At 39.8% G+C, this 24,890-nt stretch overlaps 1 protein-coding gene across 2 annotated transcripts in view; it reads left to right on the top strand.

Annotated features, from left to right (window-relative positions):
- Nucleotides 1–24,890, top strand: part of MAP3K21 (mitogen-activated protein kinase kinase kinase 21) — a 56,342-nt gene that overhangs the window by 12,369 nt on the left and 19,083 nt on the right. For both annotated transcript variants that reach the window (XM_014854586.3, XM_070492532.1), the window contains exons 2-5: nt 4,420–4,600; nt 10,322–10,470; nt 11,261–11,436; nt 19,664–19,904. In XM_014854586.3, coding sequence (XP_014710072.3) covers nt 4,420–4,600; nt 10,322–10,470; nt 11,261–11,436; nt 19,664–19,904 — 747 coding nt within the window. The remainder of the gene's footprint in view (nt 1–4,419; nt 4,601–10,321; nt 10,471–11,260; nt 11,437–19,663; nt 19,905–24,890) is intronic.

The raw sequence follows: 24,890 nt of genomic DNA, 5'->3' as shown, positions 1-24,890 counted from the left end.
AAAAACATAACACAGTTTATGAAGTAGCTAATTAATTGATCTATTCTTTTGTTTTTGTGGTTTAAGTATATAGGGCCTTAAAGGATTAGATATTTATTTTTCTTGATGTTCATGAGGAGTAAGGACTGAGGAATAATACACCTTAAGCTGACATGGAAGGAAGGCAGTTCAAAAATTAGTCTCTTAAGCAATATATAAAATGAAATTTTATATATTAAATTTATATATTAAATTTTATATTATAAATTATATATATAAATTTTGTATATTAAAATTTCTGGTTGTTTTGCCTTCTTTTTGTAACTGACAGCTTTATCGGTAGCACAGAAGACTGAGGGGATAGTCATGCAGATGGCATCTGAAACCCAGCTCTATATGTGTAGCATCTGATCTTGGATAACATTTCTACACTGTAAACTTCATAGGGGGATCAAATGAGACAGTAAATGTGTGGAAACAGCTACACATAGAAGAGGTTCAGTAAGTGGTAGGCAATATTCTTATTATTAGAATTGGTGCTAATTATCATTAATAAAAACTATTCCATTGGACATTTGATGTACAAGATAGCATGGTAGGTGGTATTGGGGGATACAGGGAAAGATATCAAGTGCAGTTCCTGGGAATAAGTAGTTTGTACATAATTTAGGGTAAAAAGATAACTGACAAAACAGTATGAAATATGGACAATGAATGATTGGGAAGGTGAAATAGTTGCTATTTTGTAGGATGCTTTGGAAGGTTTTCCTAAGGAAGCTGGAGCTTGAGAATATGTACAGTATAGATGGACAGAAAGAATAAGAGGCTGTTCCAACCCTGAGTGAGTCTCGCCCCGACTTCCTCCATCCTTCACTATGTAGGACACAGCACTGAGATTAAGAGAGGAAAACGGTAGAATTTTGACTTTGCTAGTTACCAACTGTGTAGCCGTGGCATATGACCACCTTAAACCTGGTCTGTCATCTATGTAGTGGATATAAAAATAGAGCAAGGAGTCCTTGCTCTCTTAATCTCACAGTTACAAGATCACCTGCGGAGAGAAACATTACAACACAACCAATATTTATTTAGTATTGGCGACTCACATGATAAGTCCCGTTCAGATATCTCTTCATGTTTAAACCTTCATGTTGTTTCTCTCCAGTTGCAGTAACTCTTTGACTTTTATGACTGTCTAATATTGTAAACATTTGATGATGTGATACATATAAAATGTGAATCTGTTGCAAAGTGAAATTTCAAGCCTTGCAAAAGATAAAGAATTTCCTGATCTCCATGAAAGTGATTTTGAAGATTTGCTAAAAACGTGTTCAAACCCATTGAAGTGTGTGTGGGGGGTGTAATGGTCATGAAATGCATATTACTATGTTTCAAACGGTGTTCTAAGTGCTTTACAGGTATTCAGTTCCTCTTCACTGCAACCTTATAATGCAATAGTATCCTAATTCCCTGATAGGCAAGGAAACAGAAGCACAGAGTCCACACGAAGCAGTACACTCTTCATCACTGTGCTGTACTGCCTCTACTTAGGTCAGTTGATAATTATCCAATGACAGGCAGACAGAAGGGAGGAGAATGGGCACCGAAATAGAGAGTGATTTCCAAAGGATGGAGAAAACTCTTGTGAAAAATTGATGAAAGCTGAGCAATGTAGACAGTAGTTAGTACTGTGGGCTCTGGGGTCAGACTGCTTGAGCTTCACTGCTCCTTAGCTGTGTGACCTTGGACAGATGACTCAGCATCTCTGTGTCTCAGTTTCTTTATCTATCAAGTACAGATAATTAATAGTATATGCCTATAGCATTGTGGTATGGCTTATCTCATTAAAATACTGATAAGTGTTCCTGACAAATAGAATGTACTCAGTAAATTATTCCTGTAACTAACATTTGGAAAAATGGCCCTTATTTATGATCATGTTCCAAAAATCAAACATGAAGATTGTCTTAGGCCATTCTCCAATTTTGTTTGGATAATTTATTCTAAAAAACCTCCCACACTTGTTTCATTTTTATCCTCCTAAGAGCGCATGGTTGCTATGCATGACAATGACAAAAATGTTAAATAAAGAATGAAATAGACTTATTTTTCATTTTATTTATAAAACCTGAAAAACAACCCCCCCACACATATACCCCATTAACTCTGAAATTTGGATTACTGTTTAATGGGATTCACTTTGTCACTTTCTTTTTTTCAGTGTTGATTATCTTCTGATAATGAAGACCTGTCTCTTGGGATGTTTGTGAGGATTGAATGAAATAATACATGTAAAGTGCAAGGCATACAGTGCATACTCAATCCTTGTTGGTGACTCTTTTATTTGTTGTTATTTCTATTAGGTGGGAATGGCAGGAGAAAAGGACACACACAAGAATGTGCGTGTTTTGTTCCTTTCGTTTGTAGACATTGAGCGCCTACTCTGAGTGAGACCCGACACAGAGAAGGTGCATGCAGAAGGACGTGAAGTGAACAGGTCTCTCCCCATCTTCCTCTTCTCCCCGCCATCTCTGACTCTCTCTCACACACACACAGTCTTTCAGACCCACACACTCTCTCTACGCTTACTCTCACTCACTCACTCTCTCAGAGCTAACAGACTAGTGGGAGAGTCAGAGGTAAAGACAATCATTGTACCCCCTGCTTCGTCAGTGCAGTAATGGCAACACAAAATCCATGTGAGTGTGGGGGGAGGAATAATTTCCTTTGCTTAGGGGTATTTGGAAGGTGTTGCTGAGAAGATGATATTTGGGCTGGATGAGAAGCCCCCCTGGCTCCAGCAGAGGAAGCTCACCTGCAGGGAAGGTGGTGTGGTGTGAAATGTAGGGTGCTGTGCAGATGTGAGGCTGTGATTGCCCAAGTCTGGGAATGTGGACATTATCCCTGAATTATGGGGAACCCTGAGAGTTGTTTTTCTCCTTTTGTTAACACAGATTTATTGAGGTATAATTGACATATAGTAAAATTCACCCTCTGAGGCTGCTCAATTTGAGGAGTTTTGACAAATGTCTGTAATCCTGTAACCCCCACCACCATCAAGGTATAGAATTTGCATCACCCCAGGAAGTCCTCTTGTGTAACTTTCCCGGCAGACCTTTCCCCTCAGCCTCTGACAACGCTGACCTGATTTCTGTCCTTTTCCAGAGTGTCATGTGGAGGCATAGTGTGTAACCTTTTATGTCTGGCTTCTTTCACTTAGCATAATGGTTTTGAGATTCATCCATGTTATTGCACATATCGGTAGCTTGTTCAGGGAAGGTTTAAAAAATAAAAGAATGCCATGACGGTTCAGGAAGATGAATTGGCTAGTGGTGATGTATGGATTAGGGAGCGGGGCAGTGGCAGCATCCAGTCCAGTGAGAAGGATTGTAATTCAGGTGTGGGGCGGGGAGGCCAGAAATACGGTAGTGGCAGGGGAAATTGAGAAGAGGGGATTTGCAGAGCATCCTGCTGAAGTAGAACAATGGAGCTACAAGTTGGAACGCAGGGTTTTAAAGAAGGAGTGAGGAGATAGGTTAGAAAGAACGGTGGGTTTAAACCTCCCCCTTCATAGCAGATGGGAAGGAGGAACGTGGATAGGTGGCTGCGTTAGAGCCTCATGGAAAACCTAGGGAGCGTGTCTGCGTGGGTGCAGGCAGAGGAAATCAGCCAGGGGAGAGAAGAACCAGAGGGGCTGGGAAGGGCGGGATGGAGAAGCACCTTGTGTTAGCTGCTGTTCCCTGTGAGCTCAGGGGCGGACTCTGGCGGGAGCTCTGCCCTGAAAGTTGCTCTTGTTCATTCTGTTTTTGTCAGGAGGCTGGGGGCTGGAGAAACCAGTGTCGGAGTAATGTTTCTCTCAAGCTTTTAATTTTGTCTATATTTCAAGCTTTGGTAAAGCCATCATATCTCATAAAATATCTTCATGAGTTACAATATCTATAAGAATTTTGCCATTTTAATATAAGATGTATGATGACAATGATTTATGCGAACATGACATCTATTTGCGATAGTCTCTAATACATTTAGTAGAAAAGACTCTGCATTTAGATCAGGACCTAACTTTGTGGAAGAAAGCAATATATTTTTTTTCCTATCAGGTAAACTTTCACACACTTCTGATCCTACCTCTGATATCTCAGTAAATGTTTCTTGCCCCTGGAAATCATTTACTTTCTCATAAAGAGAAGCATTCATAAAGAATACTAAGCTGTCGAGTATCTGTGGATTTTTTTAAAAATGTGTAACTTCAGGCACAAATGACCCACTTAAGGGTTATGATCTATGCGATGTAAGTACGATAAAATGGTAAAATATGTGTTCATTCTCATTTATTCTGCCAATGGCAGTGGAGATTGTGTTTTAAATGCCAGAGAAAAATTGTGACTTAAAAATTCTAAGAATATGAAAAACATCCCACCTTTGAATTTTTTGTTTTAGTTTTGCTACTCGAGAAGATAGAGCATGATGACATGTGCAATAAAACATTGAAGATCACAGATTTTGGCTTAGCAAGAGAATGGCACAGGACCACCAAAATGAGTGCGGCAGGCACCTACGCCTGGATGGCGCCGGAAGTCATCAAGTCCTCGCTGTTCTCTAAGGGAAGCGACATCTGGAGGTAAGCACCATGCGTCTTGCTTTTGCAGATGTCCGCAGAAACTGCTGCCACGCTTCCTTTAAGTGAATCCCGAAGCAGTCTGTGGTTCTGCGCCTGAAGGGCAGTATACGCCTTTTCAAAGAAGGTTTTATGGTTTTGATCAAGACAGTTGTAATCGCAGTGAAACAGGTAACTTGAGATTTTTATTGTCATATCACTTCCATTTGATAGGAGAACCTTGTTAAATCTGAGGTTTGATTAAAACTGGTTATAATTTGAATTAAAGGTAATGCCAGCATTTTGTAAGGCCTGTCAGTAAATAGGAGTAAATTTTCACTTTAAGCAAAATTTTGGTTCCTCGTGATTCACAGAAAGAATATTAGCATGGAAGGAGTTTGAGAAAAGACTTTAGATTAGCCCCTTTGTTCTACAGATTGCATCATGTAAAGATTCAGGCTTCCACTTTGAGGATGGAGGTCCCAAGTGGGATCCCAAGTTAGCTGGGTTTTCGTTCAGCTGTGTCTCATTAAGGGGTGAAGACTCTTATCAGTAACAGAACAACAAAGAAACGTCGCTCTGTTTAATAGCTACGATGCACCGGGAGCTTACTTGCCTTTATTTAATGCTCATAAAATCCTGTGTGGCTAGTATTAGAATTCCAGGTTTTTTGTTGTTGATGTTTTCTAACAGCTTTATTGAAATATAATTCACAGATCTTACAGTTCATCCATTTAAATCGTACAGTTCAGTGGGTTTTAGTATATTAAGAGTGTTGTGCATCCATCCCCACAATCAACCCAAGGCAACCACTAATCTAAGTTTTGTATCTTTAGATTTGCTTATTATGGACATTTCATATAAATGGAATCATACAACACGTGGTCCTTGTGACTGGCTTTTTTCAGTTAGCCTAATGTTTTCAAGATTCCTGTCCTACAATATGTCAGAATTCCGGTCTTATTTATGGTCAAATAATATCCCATTATCTGGACGTACCACATTTTGTTTGTGTGTTTGTCAGTTGATGGGCACTTGGGTTGTTTCCACTTTTTGGCTATTCTGAATAATGCTGCTATGAACTATCGTGAACACGTTTTTGTGAAGACGTGTTTTTGGTTCTCTTGGGTATATACCTCAGAGTGAACTTGCTGGGCCCTTATGGTGATTCCATGGTTCATCGTTTGAGGAGCTGCCAGACTGTTTTCCAACGCAACTGCACCACTTCTCCTTCCCGCCAGCAGTGTAAGGGTTCTCATTTCTCCACGTCCTCGCCAACACTTATCTGGCTTTTGTTTCTAGCCATCCTGGTGGTTGTGAAGTGGTATCTCACTGTGATTAAAATTCCAGGTTTTTTGGGGTTTTTTTTTACATTAGAGAAAACTAGGGCTGAGAAAGGAAATATCACTTGCTAAGAGTCCCTTTCTAAGTGGCAGAACTGTTGTTTGAACCCAGATCTGTCTGACTTCCAAAGTAATGGTCAAAAAAAATTGTTTTCCTGCTTTAATCATTGGACAGGCCAGCAGTTGGTCACGTCGAGTTAGTGGCAGAACCCCTGTTAGCATAAGTTCCAAAAAATTTCTTTAAATTTAAAGCTTATCCTACGCATTTAAAATATAATTTAATTGTCCTACTTATGGCTTGTAAGAAATTCATCAACTGCGTCATAGGTTCTATAGTATCTTAGGGCCGTTTTGAAAAACACAAATGCTTGAGCCTCCCCCTGGCTTGATGAATTAGACCCTCTGCTGGCGGAGCCTGAGCACGTGTGTCTTCATAAAACATTAAGTGTGTTTTACTTGATTTAATTACAATAATTTTCTGACCATATGATAATACCAAAATACTTAAGTGAAACAGGTGATTCAAGAAATTATACTTCAAGACTCAAAAAGCTAATAAAATATCATAAATCAATAGTACATTCAAAATAGTATTAGACTATAACCATTTCATTTTGTGTGCTTTTATAAACTATGTAATTACTAGCTATACAAGTGCTGTACAGTCTATCTAAATGCTTTGTAGCAACCTCATCTATTGTAGAATAGAGGAGAATCAAGAAGTAAGAAGAAAAAATTTCTAAAACCACTCAAAATGTAGGTCTTTGAGTCCATACACTCATTGGAGCAGTCTTCTCTCAAAATCTATTTACTTCTAAGTCTCAGATTTACAAGTGTGCTTACCTGATTTTCAGTAAAAGCAGCTATTTAGAAGAGGGAAGAGGAATGAATGCTAAGCTGGTCGTGGCAAAAAACGGTAGCTGAGAACAAAGTAGGTGACAGGAAGAAAAAAAGCATGAAATGCTATGAAAAGGACTAGAAACTAGTGACCTCTAGAGCCACCTAGTTGTGGAGCCAAGCATCCCCACACATCTCTGGAAAGCATTAATATAAGCATACCAGAGCGCTAGGATGTCAGGATGCGCAAGGGCGGGGAAGGCCATCCCTCTGAATTGTACATGCCCTGCTATAGAATCTCCTTTTATAATATTCCCATAAAAAATAATTTCATTCAAGAAACATTGCTTTCCTCTGTGCAGTACTGTGGACTAGTATATCTATTGAGTGTATTTCCTGAGCATCTTCCCCTCCTCCTTCCTGGTTATTACACTACAAGGTAACTTAGATCTTATGACTGAATTTTTACGGCATCTCCTGTGATTCCCCCGGTTTCAGAGAGTGGGTACCCAGGGCACTGAGAGGTTAGGAAACTCCTCAGGGTTGTAAGACTAGTAAGGAGCAGACTCAGGTCCCAGGCGTGAGAGCGTGCTCCACAGCCCTTCATCATTAGGCTACTTGAGGTCTCGGAGAGCGCTTTGTTTATACTGTATCCTACCTAGTTTCAGAGAACAGAAAATAAGCATTACACTTTAGAAATAGTTCCATCAAAATAGTTTCATTTTTTCACGTTGGTTTTTAACTTTTGCCTGGAAAAATGACCTATCCTGAATCATTAATTCTCTGAAACTTCCAATCAAAGTTACATGGTTGTTATTGTTTGTTTTAGCTTCATTATTTGCTAATGAGAATAGCAAGGAAGCTTCTTAGAATTTAGACAATTTCCAGTTATTCTAAGAAGTTTTTGGTCCTCTGCTCTGAGGTGAGTTTTGTTGATTTATCTATGAGTTAAATTTACTTATTCTTGAAATTAAGATGTCTCTGCTAATAAACTGTAATATAGAAAATTTTCAAGAAACTAAACAGATAACCTTTGAAAAATATTGGATTCAACTTAGTTGGTAATAGTTATAGCATTATATAATTTATACATGCTCTATTACACATTTATTTTTTTTTCAGTTTAGATTGGCGCCAGAACTAACATCTGCTGCCCATCTTTTTCTTCTCCCAAAAGCCCCCCAGTACATAGTTGTATATTCTAGTTGTAGGTCCTTCTAATTCTGTTATGTGGGACACCACCTCAACATGGCTTGATGAGTGGTGCTAGGTCTGTGCCCAGGATCCGAACTGGCGAGCCCCTGGGTCGCTGAAGTGGAGTGTGTGAACCTATCCACTCGGCCACACTCGGCCACAGGCCTAGCCCCTTACATGTTTCTTTTTTTAACTATAAAACAGTGCTTTGAGATGGTAGAGCAGATATCCTATTATTTCATATTTGAGTTAATTCAAGATCCGCTTTACGGGCCTTGTGAGTGGAGAGGTAACTAGTAAGAAGTGATACTCCCAAAGCCCAGACTCAGGTCTGCTGCCTCCAGATCCAGTTGTTTTTCATGGTGCGCTATAACTCCTCCTGTTCAGGGCAGGAGCCCCGGGTCCTCAGGACTCAAATCTCTGTGCTCAGGGCCAGTAGCATATCAGCTGGATGATCCCTAAGGCCCCTTTGACTGGTCCAATCTGTTGTTTTTACATTGTTTTTCTGAATGTTTTCAGTAGATGGTCTCAAGTCCGATAGGCACTAATGCAGAGGTCTTTAAATGACAAGTTATCTATCCAGGATGACCTGAACCTGGAGCCCAAAGACTTTCCAGCTCTTTGTAGAGCAAGTCTTCTTCCTAGAGGGCTTTTTCTCTTGTATTAGTGACACGGTGCATCCTCGCATCTCTTAAGATCAGAAGATAATCTAAATTTCAAGCTTTTTTTTTTTTACCTAAAGCTAATGAAGTTTTAAAAGATTAGGAAAATAGATAGGACTGTACTAGTTACATTAATAGAATTGAAAAAGAAAGTAAATGTATGTTCCTTATATGCTTATGTGTTTCAATTTAAAGGCAAGTGAGTCGTCTGGAGTGACTCTAGTTTTTTATGCTTTCACAAAAGATAATTTGAGTGTACTTTATGTTTTGAAGAAGATGAAAGGGGAGACAGAGGTACTGACCTGTATCGTAGAAGAGACTGAGTATCTCTAAGGAACAAGGCTCATTTCCATGCCACTGTGTGCTACCTTGAATTGAGGCACCTTAAAATCTTAAACCTTAAATCTGTGGTGTGGATGTGGAGTGAAATTCTGTCCTTCGGCTTCATTTAAAAAATTCATTTAGAGGGGCTGGCCCCGTGGCCGAGTGGTTAAGTTCGCGCGCTCTGCTGCAGGCGGCCCAGTGTTTCGTCGGTTCGAATCCTGGGCGCGGACATGGCACTGCTCGTCAGACCACGCTGAGGCAGCGTCCCACATGCCACAGCTAGAGGAACCCACAACGAAGAATACACAACTATGTACCGGGGGGCTTTGGGGACAAAAAGGAAAAAATAAAATCTTAAAAAAAAAAAAAAATAAAATAAAATAAAAAATTCATTTAGAAGTCCTTCCATGTGAGTTTTCTTGTTCTTGTTTGTAATTACACTTGCCTTTGAAGAACTGAGGCAGTGGTGAACCCGCGTGACCTCTGCTGACCTTTAGAGAGCATGGCAGCTGAGGTGGTCCTTTGTTTTCACTCTTATTTCGCTTCAACTTTCTCCATTGCCAAAAAGAGATTTTGGGGGCCAGCCCCAGTGCTCTAGTGGTTAAGTTCGGCGTGCTCCACTTTGGCAGCCCGGGTTCAGTTCCTAGGGGCAGACTTATGCCACTCGTCTGTCAGTGGCCATGCTATGGCGGCAGCTCAATACGAAAAGAAGAAGATTGGCAGCAGGTGTTAGCTCAGGAGGAATCTTCCTCAGCAAAGAAAGAAAAAGATTTTGTGTACTACCAGCAGGCACCACGGAGCCCCACATCAATTTCTTTTGTCCATTACTGTTGAGTGATATGGTGGAAACATTAGTAACAAGTCTAAAATATAAAAGGAGAGGCATACAGATAAACAGTTTCAAAAAACTATTTAAATAGTATGATTCGATCTCAGTCCTGTGATGTGTGGCATGAGATATCAGTAGGACTAGAATCTTCAGTGTCATAGCAATCCTCAAGAGTTCTGTGTAGGTGTGGGAAAAATGAGGTAGAAGGAGCAACATCAAAACTCTTAAAACATTACTCTTAAAGTGTGGCCTGGTTCTGCACCCTGTTTAATTCAGTTATGTGCTGCCCCTAAGCTTTCCTGTTCACTAAGTAGTTTTCATTCCTATAACGAATGTTTAACTGATTTCTGGGAAGAAGTGTATTTGCATGTGTTTGCGTGTTAACTGGAAGAGCCCACCTCTCACCTTGGGGTAAGGGCCACTTATGGACTCTGTTGTAAGAGAAGATCCTTACTAGGAGCCGGCTGAAGGTACCGATGCATTTGCCCCACTGGTTGTGTCCTAAGGAAACAGCACCATGTGACCCGTTTAACTTGATAACAACTTTGCTTTCTAGCTATGGAGTCCTGCTATGGGAACTGCTCACGGGAGAAGTCCCTTATCGTGGCATTGACGGTCTTGCTGTGGCTTATGGGGTCGCCGTCAATAAGCTCACTCTGCCTGTTCCATCCACCTGCCCTGAGCCGTTTGCCAAGCTCATGAAAGGTATTTGCACACATCTGTTTTTGTGTGTCTGGCGGGTAGGGAAGGGGACTTGCTCATTAGAACATCTGTGTCTTTAACTAGAAGAGTAATTCTGTGATTCTAATTTTCAAATGCTTTTAAGTAATTATTTTATTTTAAGAGTTAGAAACCTTGTCTTTGATGTCACGTAAAGTTTTGATGAACTAAGTAAGTTAAAAACAATCCAGTTTTATCAGTGACTTATTTTTGTATAAAATTTAACAGAATGGTAATAAAGTTTGCACCACATATGCTAGTAGAGTTCAAAGACGATATTGAATTGGCTCCACATCTGCTGTTTTACCTAGTGATCAAAAATGTTTTACGTTCTTAACTGACATGGTTTTGCCATGGCTTTATTTGATCCTTATCTTTTAAAAATTAACTCCCTCTTTTTATAAGCAGCAAGTTGCCTTACTTCATTATTATCCTATTTCTTAGAACCTCTCTTGAGACTTTGGTGTTCTTGGGTTGAGTTCTAGACTCTGTGTCAGGAAGTCATCTGGCCAGGGCAGCTTAGGCCAGAAGACACAGACTTCGTGATAAGGCTTGGAAAGCACACGTCCACATGTTAATATCATATAATATAAGCAAGAAGAGCCTTGTCTGATAGTAATTATTATGCATGCTGCTGACATGGACACTGTGTAAAATAAAATTTTCAAAATTATTATCAATAGATTTTAAAAATCTTCAGCAGTCATAATCAACATGGGCTAATAATCCAAACTCTGCTCAGAAATGGAGTTTATGTGATTCTTGCTTATTGTAGAATGCTGGCAACAAGACCCTCATATTCGTCCATCATTTGGCTTAATTCTTGAACAACTGACTGCTATCGAAGGGGCGGTTATGACTGAAATGCCTCAAGAATCTTTTCATTCCATGCAAGATGACTGGAAGCTGGAAATTCAACAAATGTTTGATGAGCTGAGAACAAAGGAAAAGGTGAGAGAGATATATATAATTGCATAATATACTCACATTTATGAAGATTGTGAAAATGAGTCAAGAACCACTCAGCATTATTCTAAAATATTTTCAGACATCAATATTTGTCGATTCTTGGCTTTTCAATTAAAACAAAACAGAATTGTACTTGAAACGTGTACTTGGAAAGGAAACAACCTTTTATTAGGAGAACTTTCAAATGTTAAAAAAAAAAAAAGACTAGCGTAATAAACCACTTGTATGCGTTAACCAGCTTCAGTAATTGTCAATATTTTGTCATTTTGTTCATCTCATTTCCCCATTATCATCTTTTTTTTAAACTGGGTTATTTTAAGTTAAATCCTCGACTTACATCATTTTACCCTTAAACGATTCAATATGCATCTCTAACTGGTAAGAATTTTAAAAATAACTTTCTTGCCATTATTATCTTAAAAAGTGACAGTAATTCTTTGATGTCACGTAATGCTCCATAGTCAAATGTCATAGTTTGTCTCAAATATGTCTTCTTACACTTGGTTGATGCAAATCAGAATTTAAAGATCTACAGGTTGTTTTTAATTATGCCTTCTGAAACCTGTTTTATGCTAGTCTACCTCCCAAAACCTCCTTTTTATCTCCAAGGCATTGCTTTGTTGGAGAAACTTGTAAATATGTAATTTTTGAACTTCTAATATGATGAATTAAGCTCTGGTTGGTTAATATATTTTAAAAAGAAGAAGAAAAAAACCTATATGTTAAGTACGATGAAGCTGCATTTGTGCTACTACCTCCAAAGTGAAATATGAGAAGTAAAAACACACCTAATTGAAGGCAGCCTTGTTGGAGAGTGAATTCAGTTAACTGATCTCCTCTGCCTGGTGACACGTGCCTGTTAACGGGCACTGAAGAACCCCAAGGTCAAGGCATGGTTCTGTGCTGCAGTGGCTGCAGTTACTTTGTTAAAGACATTTTGTACTACTTGAGCATTTTGAGGAATCAGGGTTTATTCTGGTTGTCCAAGTTGTATAATTGTTCAATATGTTAAATTCCTCTGCTGTGTGTGCAATGAATTTATGGGCCAAAGCATAACGTTGCAAGGTCTTGATAATCTTTATAAAGCCTTACAATCTTCCAGGAAGGAATTTTTATACCTTTTATATTTATGATTCTAAAATAGTGGAATTCTTTTTAAGTAGGCAGTAATGCTTTGCTAGCACAGGGTCCACTTGCTAATTCCAATTATGACATTGAAACATGGCATTGTAGTGTAGCTGAGAGTCATTCTCCCATGGCAAAATTACCTTGGTTTACGTGGTATGGCTCTGCATTACATCTCTAGACTTTCACATTGACCATGATACTAAAGGCCTGTAACCAACCGAAGTGCAAAGGAAAGGGCAAAAGAAGGAATAACAAGCTGTGGTTTGAATATATACTCATAAGCATTTCTTGAGCTAATATATATAATACTGTGCGGAATACCAAGACATGATATGCCCAAATTCTGTCCTTGAGTAGCTTCTTCTACTGTCATTTTGCTGAACTGGCAATTAATGCAAGATATGTCATAGGTATTCCCCAAAGTGCAAATTTTCTTAAAAAAAATATATAATTTAAAAATGTGTCTATGGGGGGCTGGCCCGGTGGCGTAGCGGTTAAGTTCGCATGTTCCACTTCGGTGGCCCGGGGTTCGCCATTTCGGATCCCAGGTGCAGGCATGACACCGCTTGGCAAGCCATGCTGTGGCAGGCATCCCACATATAAAATGGAGGAAGATGGGCACAGATGTTAGCTCAGGGCCAGTCTTCTTCAGCAAAAAAAGAAGGGTTGGCAGCAGATGTTAGCTCAGGGCTAATCTTCCTCAAAAAAAAAATGTGTCTATGGGAAAATTGTTCTTTCAATGTTACAATTTTTTCAGCGAGCATATATGACTATCTCTTGTGCGCTGGGAACAGTGTTAGAGTCCTAGGATACAAAGATGCATGATATGGCAGTCTGTATCCTGGGGAATGGTGCTTTGAATGCCAAGCCAGGCATCAGGACGTTGTTGACAAGTTTTGAAAGGGGGCTTGATGTACCTTCCTGGCACCAGTTTCCAGCCGAACACTGAAGTCAAAACTTCCTCCTCGCTCCCCCTCTGCCTTCGCTCATTCTGCTTCCTTTTTATCGTAATGGGATTACTGTTCTCTTAGGTACCCAGTCTCAAAGGTCTTTGAAGATACTTCTCGTGATCTCCTATGTGACAAAGACTATCAGTGGTAATTCACTCCCCTAGTTCGTGTTGTCCTCACTTAGCGCCAGCATTACGGCAACAGCATCCTCCCTAGTTGCTCTGTGTCCAGTGTTGCTCCCCTAACTTATCCCCCACCACGAGTGACCCTTCTAAAATGCAAATCTGAGTATCCTTTCTTCAGTGGCCAACTCCAGTTCCTCATCAACTCCCTTTGTCCTTCCTTATTTACCTTCACTGTGTCCTCAGCCATACTGAATTCCTCTCAGTTCTTCTGGTGCCATGCACTTGACTTTTGGCCTTTGTATATGTTCTTTTTTCTGTTGAGGACAGTGTTCTCAACTGTCCCCTCACTAGCTTTTATCCCCACCACTCAATTGCTGGCTTCTTTGTTTTCAGTCCTTCAGAGCTCCCTTCCCTCCTCTGCTGCACCAGATAAACTGTCTGTCGTAGTATCCTGCACTTCCTCATCGTGGCTGGCACTAGAGTCATACTTTATTATTATCTGTTTATTTAATTGTTCTTGGTCTGCCTTTTCTGCTGGATAAGAACTTCATGAGCTTTGCTATTCATTCTTGGTCGTTTTCATCCACAGCATTGAACAAAGTACTCAGTACATGGTACGCATTAAATAAATACATTGAATAAACCTCAGTAAGCTTTCTTGATATGTTCCTGATATGTATTTTATTAGGTGAGAGATATTAGCAATTAGTATTATTACTGTTTTAAGTGAAAAGGGAATTTAAAAGTATAAATTTTATGAATTCTGTTATGACTCTTATGCTATAAAAAGCATACAACTGAGCTGTTTAACTTCTGGTTATATGTTCTTGAGAAACTCACACACATGCACATACGGAAATTAAGGTTATTCACTTAAGTATTATTTGTAATAGTGAAAAATTGGAAACAACCCCAGTATACATTAATATGGGAATAAGTACCTAAAGTGTTATATATTCTTACAGTGGAAATCTGTATAGTAGTTAAAAGGAATGAACTCTAGCTACATGTTTCAACATGCGTGAATCTCAAACATAATATTGGGTGGAAAAAGCAAGTTGCAAAAGAAGAGTTACATTATATACCATTTATGGGACTTTATAAAACAGTACTATTCAAATGTACAAAAGGTCTAAAAGTGTAGGTAGAAGAAGGATGCAACCTACTTGAGAACAGCAGATCTGAAGAGGGGTGGCATAGCATAGTCTGACGCACAGAGGACTTTAACACGTCCGAAAACGAGAAGGTAAAAATTTAGCATCTGTTAAATAGCGAGGGTGAGTGCGTAGATATTTGCTGTTCTCTCTAATTGTAGCGTATTTAAAATATTTCATAGTTTAAAATGATTAAAAATAAAGGTTATAGAGAAATATGTAAGCTGCTAAAGTCATTTTTTCCCTGTAAAGTCATATTTTTAAGCTGTAGGCTTATAATTCACTCTCTTCCTTAGATCTTTCAGTGTTTTGTAAGTTGAAAAATACACAACGGGCAAATGCAACCTTCGACCCTGCCATTGCCAGTGTATACATAGAGCTCATGTAATAGGAAATAACAGTGCTGTTTGATTCTGCTCCAATCGTATTCAGTGCTGTGTTTGATTGTGGGCACCAGCTTTTAAAGAGACTCCCAAGGAGCAGGGCGGGAAGGCAGGAGAGGAGCCTGGAAACCTGAGCAGGCAGAGGACAGAAGTGGGGGTGGGGGGTAGATTGTGGGGGCTACCCTCGAATACTGGAAGAACTTTCTAGTAGAGGAGGGAGGAAATATGTTTCATGTTGTTTCAGAGTTCAGAAGTAGGACCTCTTGGGTGAATACTCCAGGGATTAAAATCTGCTCCCCGAATCAACAACTTTCTGACGTTTGGAGCTGTCTAGCTGTGCAGCAGACCCTGCGTCAGCTGCTCAGCTCCTTGCCTCAGAGAACTCCAGTAGACTGCAGGGGACAGCTATGTGGGGTTCTAAAAGTGATGGTGATACACCCTCCGCTCCCTTTTTTTTAATATTAAGTCTTTAGTGGAATTCCAAAATCTATAGCAATCTAGTGTGGTGGTGAAGACCCAGGACTGAGCCAGACAGCTGGGTCGGAGCTGGGGCTGTGCCCTTTGCTGACCTGTGACTGTTCTCTCCCTGCCTCCTCCTCCGCCTCCTCCTCCTCATTCTCATTGAATCTCCCTGGGGATCTGGTGTGTGGGGGTGGGGAGGGGCTGGTGCTTAAATGAGTAACTACCAAAGTGCTCAGAGCAGTGCCTGTTAGTAAGTGCTAAATAAGTGTTAAGTGTTAAGATTTAACCTCAGAACAAAGAAAGGGGTGGCTTTGCCTGCAGCCGGGGCAGGTTCTGGCAGCCACCCCCGTTCCGGGCCCAGGCATTCTGAGCCATGATGCTTGAAAATGACGGACTGGATGACTTTTTAAATCCTGCCGTTCTCTGAAGGATTACTATCAGAGAGATTATAAATATGTTTCTCGGAAACTTTAATACATTTTTTTGACTTACAGTGATAAAGACTGATTTTCTTTTTAGACTTCCCCAAATTGTTTTCAGGAATCCTAAAGTGAAATGTTTAGTAGCAAAGACAACAAAGACTTGGAGGGGATGGGAGAGGGCTTAGAGAAAGAATAAAACTTGAAATCACAGAATTTAAAATTTGGAAGTGATGTTATTACTAATCCTTATTTTAAACTATTTTATTTATTTCTCATTATTGGTAATTATTTATAAAACTGCAGGTTAGGGGCATATCCAGTGAGTTAATTCTTTTTAAATGTGGTGTAAAAGTCAAAAAGCTTGCTTCAAGGTGGGATGTGTGCCCTTTCTCTGTTTTGAGGTTTATAGGAGTTTCTTTGTTATCTTTGGATTCGTTTTTGAGCTATCCTATAGTGGTACCTTTGCTTTTTCTTTGTATGTGATTTTTGTGCTCCTCCTTGAAATACAGCATAAGAAGTATCTTCTGAGCCTTTGATTTACAATTAAAGGATATATAACACTTTTTTTGCTCAGAGGTTTCTAATTGCATCTTTTTTGATGGAGTCAAAAGCACAGTATGTGCTCTATCTGCCTCTATTGTTCACTGATTGCTTAAGGTGGGAGGCGTCAGACTTGGAATTAATGGTGAGTGACTTGGCTGTGCTCTGTGTTATTCAGTGAGCTGTGGCCTCCATAGATACCAGTTCCTCCCTGAATTCCGACCTTCTTATCTCTCTGTGGCTGTCTGCGTGCACTGGGTGCATGCATCTGTCTTTGAGCCACTGTGCGAAGGCATGTCGCTGTTAATGATTGACGTCTACTGCCAGGAACCTGGCTTTGCCATTAGTAGAATGCCTGTGTCAAGCAATTAAACAAATACTCCTGCTTGCTAATCTCAGCAACCGAAAGAATTTTTTGTGTGCTTCATAATTTCAAAGTATTCAAAGGAATTCTAATACCCCAGACTTTCTCTCCTTTTTTCTTTTCAGTGTTCTAAAATTCAGTGAGAAAGAAGAGTACTTTGGATGCTTTCTCTTTGATCTTCTTTTTCTGTCTCATGAAGTCGTAGGCAAGTGATTTTTTTCTTCATAGAGTCGTTGCAAGGGGATTCACATTTTAGCCTGGGACCTGGATTTAAAAGTGGTTTCTTATTCAGTTACTGTAGTAGTAACACACAGAAAGCCTGACTGAATTTGCTGCCCTTATCGCTTCCTCATGCCATTCCATTTCACAATGGCTAATTGGATTGATATCAACACCGCTGAAAACTAATATCTTAACAAAAGGGCAGACAGTAGTGACTAAGAAATTGGAAGTTGACTGGAAATGATCCTCTGCCCCAAATGCACTACAGTTAAATCTCCAAATTGGACAAGCAGATAGTAGAAAGCCACCAGTTAAATAATGGATTCCAGAATTTTTTTTAGCAAGTGACATTTTCTTCTTCTCTCTTTTTTTTTTTTTTTTTTTAAGATTTTATTTTTTTCCTTTTTCTCCCCAAAGCCCCCCGGTACATAGTTGTGTATTCTTCATTGTGGGTTCTTCTAGTTGTGGCATGTGGGACACTGCCTCAGCGTGGTCTGATGAGCAGTGCCATGTCCGCGCCCAGGATTCGAACTAACGAAACACTGGGCCGCCTGCTGCGGAGTGCGCGAACTTAACCACTCGGCCACGGGGCCAGCCCCTCTTCTTCTCTTTTTTAAGTAATAAATAGTAATGTATGTCTGGCACAAAGTAATAAAGAGCTACTGATCTGCTCTTCAAGAATCAGCTGGTTCATATTAGCAGCAGTGATTTGAATATCAGTTGGTCTTAAGTAAATCATTTCTCATAATTTTGTTTATGACCATTGTTTAGAAAAACTCATGTTTCAAAGATGAATCAAAGGTGAAACTTTGGTGGACTTGAAATTTGGTAGAATTACCATAAGTTTGGAATTAGTTTGATCTGAATAAATAAATTTTTGGTTTTTAGAGCTCTCTAGTCTCTTCTTGATATTTATTTATTTATGGAAGGATAGCCTTCTGTTTGTTTCCTCTATGATAATTGTACTGACAGATGGCTTCCCATTATTCTTTGAGCCCATCTGTAAAATGCCAAGGGATTAGCAGAATTGAGTTGGTATTTTAGTCCCATGGTTCAGCTCTGGTTTCTTCCATGAGCCTGCATCCTACAGTGTTTCTTCGTGCATCAGTATTTTTGAGGTGGGCCTGTGTAAAGTGTGGCCTGCTGCTATAAAATCTGACATGTTTGCGCGACACTCATAGCTGTCAAAACTCACAGCCCAAACCTCTACCTGAGAACGTGGAGTTTCTAACAAAGTTTTTGGTAGTTAGGTATTCTAAGATTAAGTTTGTCCGGAGCAGTGGAAACAAAAGTTTGCAAAGGCCTTGATTTCTACGTGAGTGCTTGATTTAGTAGCAGGATAATCTAGAAGAGAAAGTAATTCAACACTAAAAGCAATATTTATGTCTCTGGTAAAGTACAGAACACTTTACAGAAATGAAATAAGAATGGGATTTAAAAACTTTGTGGCATTCTCAGCTTTACTGTTGAATAATTTTTTTCCTAATAGATGTTCAGTTCATAGATGTTCTGTTTCTCAGGAGTTCTATAGTTTTAAAACCAAAACTAAGAGGAGGTTAGATTTTTAATCAGTAAGTATTGTGACAGAGGGACTTTTATTTAGCTATTTCATGATATCTGTGTATAAAGTGATACCTTCCATTCATCCATGGGATCCTGAGAAGTTCTTTGTCTACTGAATATACTTATTCTGTTGGCTTACAATTTTAGAGAGGTCTGGTTTTAATTTCTGATGAGCCTCCAACTGACTCGACACATTAGCTTTGTTTTTTGCCATAATCTCTCCACCAAAATGTTTTAATCTCTAAGCAAGTTCTTAAATGCCCTAAGGAAGTCCCTAAGTGAAGAAATCTGAACTGCAGTCTGTTGTAACTAGAATAATTATCCTTTAATTAGTCAAGCTTTAACTTTTGGCTTTATTTTAAAATTGGCCATTCACATCGATACTCTGTTGCTATGTGTCCATTTTATGTGTTAGGTGATTATAAAGGCTAGAAATGAAGAGAGAGAAATCTTAAAACAAGATTTAGGGGGCCGGCCCAGTGGCATAGTGGTTAAGTTCATAGCGCTCTGCTTCCATAGCCCAGGGTTGGCCAGTTCAGATTCCTGGGTGTGGACCTACACACTGCTCATCAAGCCGTGCTGTGGCGGCATCTCACATAGGAGAACTAGAAGGACTTACAGCGAGGATATACAACTACATACTGGGGCTTTGGGGAGATAAAATACAAATCAGATTTTAAAAATTTGCGGTTTAGGATCATAAAACTGAAAGTGCAAGATGGAGCCTGTGCACAGGCTTTGGTTTCAGTCTGAGTTGGTGATGTTCTGGAAAGGTCTTAGCCCTGATCCCTTGACTGCCAAGTGGGCCGCCCCGTGAGGACTCGAATGACCAGGTGGGTGGACTGTGGGAGAGGCACCTTCTCCTCCCTGCTGACGTTGGTGTGACTCTGTTGCAGGAGCTGCGGTCCCGTGAGGAGGAGCTGACCCGCGCCGCCCTCCAGCAGAAGTCTCAGGAGGAGCTGCTGAAGCGGCGGGAGCAGCAGCTGGCAGAGCGCGAGATTGACGTGCTGGAGCGGGAGCTCAACATTTTGATATTCCAGTTAAACCAGGAGAAGCCGAATGTGAAGAGGAGGAAGGGCAAGTTCAAGAGAAGTCGTTTAAAGCTCAAAGATGGACATCGAATCAGTTTACCTTCAGGTAGGATTTTGTACCCATGTTTCGTAAGACTCTCGTATGTCATCCCTTTAAACAACTTGTTTGTTTCACCACAACTTGGAAGAGATGGGGGAATGAGATTTTCAAACCTTATAGAAATAAGTAGCTTCCATTGCTTGCTTCAGTTCACGGTCATGATGTAATGACCTCACGAGTGTTCCCGGGTGAAACAGCACGCAGCGTGCATTGCGGTAATTCATGCTGAGCATTTAATGCTCAGCGTACTTTCTTATTAATGGATTTATCCATTTACTCCTTTTGAAATCAAAGCAGAGTTCCTTTTTAGCTGATTGCCCTGAACCAGCATTACATGGCATCGTGAAAATCTACAACAATAAAACTATTCCTACTTTATCGTTAAATTTATTGCTTCTGCAAGGATCTATAAGGTTATCCGGTAGCTGAGTTCATTTGGGACACTCATGTTGCTGTTAGCATTTTAAACAAAAAATATCAAGTACTTCAATTACATGCCTGCTTTCCTCTGAGGGCTTAAAATCCTTAAGATAGAAAACGAACCAGTAAATCTAGGGAAGCTTTTAAAAATATTTTTTAAACGTTGTGACAATAACATAAAAAGATACATGTGTTGGGAGAAACTCAACAGAATAGAGTATAACAAACATATTAATTCACGAAATTAAGTTCTTTAATATTATGTGTTATGCTTGATTTAAGGAAAACCAAATAGCTGTGTGACTCATTGTAATACCAGGGCAGAATGGTGACAGAACAAGAGCCGGCTGCACTTTTATAGAATGTGCGTTAGATATCTCTGTATCTGTATCAGCCTATTTCTCTATGTATGTATTATCTACTGGAGTGTTTTATAGATTCTAGTGTTTCCCTAAGGTGTTTGTTAACGGCATGGAAATTTGATTTAAATAACAATCATGACAGATTTGTTTTATTTGAAGTATGTATAAATTGTCTTGTGAAATACTTATTATGAAATACTGGAAGCTTTACAGCGTACTGTGGCTTTTTAGGTTATTGCAGGAGTCCTCAATTGATCAGAAAATTGCCAGTGTGGAGTAGTAATGAGACCACGGTATACATTATTGATTATTTGGTTTGATGAGGTGAGAATAGGCAATGGGTCATTATTCGTTTTACCTTTGACCTCTCTAGGCGGAAAAAAAGGTAGTTTTCCAGGTTCTTTTCTGATATTTGCTTTTAGCCCAAGTGCAACTTGGAGGACCACTGACTGGATCATCTTGTATGTCAGATATAGTTTAAAATAGTCTATTTTATTTATGATGAGGCTTCTGCTTTCACATACAGATGATAGAAAAACTCGGGTACTCCATGTGAGTTTTCTTCTCGTTTTTAGCTCTATCAGTATCCTTCTGGGTGATGACTGTTATCATAATTAGTATTCGTTGATTCCCTTGGAACACTTTGGGATGGGTGGCTAATGATAAACTGATGGCAAATAAACCTGGGGGAAAAAATAAAATCATTCCGATGATTCTTTAATCTTCAATGGGAGAGTGGTTAAGTAAAATATCTCAGGATTCCTGAGGTCAAACTTTCACTCTTGTTTTTCTCCTCAAATGTTGCTTGGCTAATACCTTGCATTTATTCAAAGCAGACTGAATATATTTGACTATTTTTGTTAGATTTATATTATTACTGGATTGCACGATTTGGCTTTGTTTCTCTTTCTGAGAATAGAGGGGACATTTTAGTGAAACATTTATTTACCTTGTGGCACTTAATAAGTTTTCAGTTAAGAAGTAACTAAAAAGTCTACTGCTATAATCCTGATCCATCCTGAGGGAATGAAATTCGGCTTCTGTAATTTAGTGTGGCAGTTACCGCTTCTGCCCACAGGGTGGCGCTATATTGCTGTGACTGTTGCCTCTATGGCAGCTCTTTTTCTCATTAGAATTCGCTGACTCTACACCCCCTCCCCCACCCCACCCGCCACACAGTTTCCTAGCACAATGTCCCAAAGTAGGACACACATCCAGAGAGCTGGAGAGAATGATAACTATAAAAATAATTATTTTTCTCCTTCAGGAATTTTGCTTAGTATAGAAAAGAAAGCAATTATTTGTGCCTTGAGTTCAAAGGAGTTGGCTGATTCCAGTGTTATCATCTGCTAGAAAATTCTTTGAGTTACCAAATTTTAGTACAATTTGATGGTACGCTGCTAAGGAAGCAACATCGGATAGGTAATAGCTTTGCACAGTGGTGGTACCTTCCTTTCAGCAGACCAGATTACTTAAACCCCTTTTGCAGGATTTTTGTTTATGTGTAACCAGTTTACAACATCTCACAGAAATGTATTTGAGACTCCTACAAACTGGCCCTTAATACTTGTTGTAAATCTTTCAAAAATTTGTTATTAAATGTGAATAATTGTCTAATTATTGTCATTTTGTCCTTCAGAATCACTGATGGTAACTTTCAATCTTATGACTATTTATGGCTATCGTGACTTCAGAATCACTGATGATAACTTTTAATCTTATGTCTATTTGTAGCTATGGTGACTTATTGCTAGAAACCTCAAATGTACTTATTCTTGCTGGCAATCCTTCATGGGTGGCTACCAAATAACGAAGATAAATGCTTACAAAATGAGATATCATAATGTAAGATTGCAGTTTTTAAAGTATACTTCCTGAATTCTTGGAATTTCCTGGAATTTGTAGAAAGAAAAAGAATGGTCATGGTAGATATTTTTATATCGTGACCACTTTGTGTCACTCCCTCTGTCTTGTGTTTATTTTGAACCAAAGTTGTGGTTTTTGAACACAATAAAACAAAGCAGAGAGGTGTTAAAGGCTTCAAAAGTTGGCATGTCTCTAAAGCACTGGCATTCTAGCTCAGCTGCTTCAGAAGTGCCAAAAGCCGGCACAGCCCTCTGCCTCCCGTGGGTGAGGGTGAGAGCGGGTGCACGCACGTGTGCAGGGCAGAGACGGCAAAGGCCGCATGAGGATTCTCTGAAGAATGCTACCACTTTCAGTTAAAAATGACTATTCCCACTGGGGCCACGTTAGCTTCCTTAATGGAACACAAATATTGCCAATAAAAATGTAAGTATTTTACCCCAAAGCCTGTGGACCGTGTGATAATCTGCTATGAGCAGATATCTTGAGAACAGTTATTCCAGCAAGTACAAAGAAAAACTGAACATCAGCCAGGGTCACTTAATTCAGCTTTAGTTTTCCTAAAGGCATAACTGGAACAGCATCTACCTTTCCCTGCTTCGTAGGGACAAGGATGTTTATAATAAAGAATATTTTCTTTATGTCTAAAACAGAGAGAGTGATACGTGGAATCTAAAAAAGCAAACAGAAGCCAAACTGAGCTCATAGATACAGAGAACAGGTGGGTGGTTGCCTGAGGCAGGGGTTGGGGGGTCGGCGAAACGGGTGAAGGTGCTCTAAAGGTACGAACCTCTAGTTGTAACATAAAAGTCCTACGATGTAACGTACAGCACGGTGACCACAGTTAATGATACTGTATTGTATATTTGAAACTTGCTAAGAGAGTAGATCTGAAAAGTTCTCATCACAAGAAAAAAAAATTTGTAACTAATATGGTGATGGATGGTACCCAGACTTACTGTGATCATTGCACAATATCGAACCAGTATGCTGTACACCTGAAACTAATATTATGTTACGTGTCAATTATGTCTCAATAATAAAAGAGAAAACACACACATACAAAACCCACAAAGAGTGCCCCTACTCCTTGGATGAAAGTATTTACACGTTTTCAGAAGATCAGAAGCACTCTGAGTCTTAGGAATTGTTAAAATCCAGCCTTTTGCCCTTGCTACTCCTCCTTGCCCTTACAAACGTTCCGTGCTGGTTACTGGACCTCTGCTAAGTATCTCTTCTTCCATCATTTGTCCTCGCGATTTGTCCTTCAGATGCCGTGGCCTGGCTCTGTGTTCTGGTCGGAGGCTTGCAAGAGCCCGCCTGCCTTCTGCTCTGGGCTGGAGGCTCCTCCTGCTGTAAAAGCTGACGGAGAATTTGCTTCCATGGGGTTAGGACACATCACAGGGCTAGTTGAACCCTTATAAAGCACTTCAATCTAAAATAAACTGTTTCGTATCTGTGGGTAAGAGTATTTCTTTTATTTACCATCTCCTCTCCACCCCGCAAATCCAGCCAGTCATCGTGTCCTGCTGAACTGTTTCCTTGCATCCAGTCTTTGCTTAAACTGCTCTGCCTGGTCCAGTCTTTTGTAATTTCTTACTGGGTAGATGAAGGAAGCCTTCCATCTGATACTTCATTTCCATTTGCTTTTCTTCCAGACCAGCTCTCACCCTTCTATATGTTTCTCAGCAATTAACTTGAAGCACCAGTTTGATCCTGTTGCAAAACCTTGCACATTTTCTCATCTGAGGATCTACCATGAACCGAGTACTAACGATTACAATAAAATAAACATGATCTCTGCCCTCAGGTTACTTATAATCTTAAACAGAGAAAATATTCATTCAGCAAAGATTTACTAAGCAGCTTTTATGTGGGAGACCCTGTGCCCTTTGGAATGGGATCCAGCCGTGATGGAGACTGTGACGGCCCTGCCCATACAGAGCTGACATTGTATTGGGGGAGGAGGGTGAACCTGAAGCTAATAATTAAGCAAATACTTATTCGCCTGCTGTAATTATTAACTGGTGTGAGGGAAAAGTCATATGACAGTGATTAGAAGACAGATGTCACTGGTCTACGAGATCATAGAAGGCTTCCTAAGGAACTAACATTTAAATTGAGACTTAAAGTAGGAATTTACCAAATGCAGAGGGGAAAGGAAGAGAGTAGGCAGAAAGCACGTGCAGAGAAAGCTGGGTTTCTTCCAGGAACTGAGAAAAGACCCATGTGGTTTGGCCAGGGGTCAGCAATCTATGCCCCATGGCCAAGTCCAGCCTACCACCTGTTTGGTACATCCCACAAGCTATGAATTTCGCACATTTTTAAATACTTGAAAAGAAGAAGG

The sequence above is a fragment of the Equus asinus genome, chromosome 2 (assembly GCF_041296235.1).
Source record: "Equus asinus isolate D_3611 breed Donkey chromosome 2, EquAss-T2T_v2, whole genome shotgun sequence".
Taxonomy (NCBI): Eukaryota; Metazoa; Chordata; class Mammalia; order Perissodactyla; family Equidae; genus Equus; species Equus asinus.
Note: the sequence above shows the minus strand (reverse complement) of the source record. Positions and strands in the feature narration are given on the sequence as shown.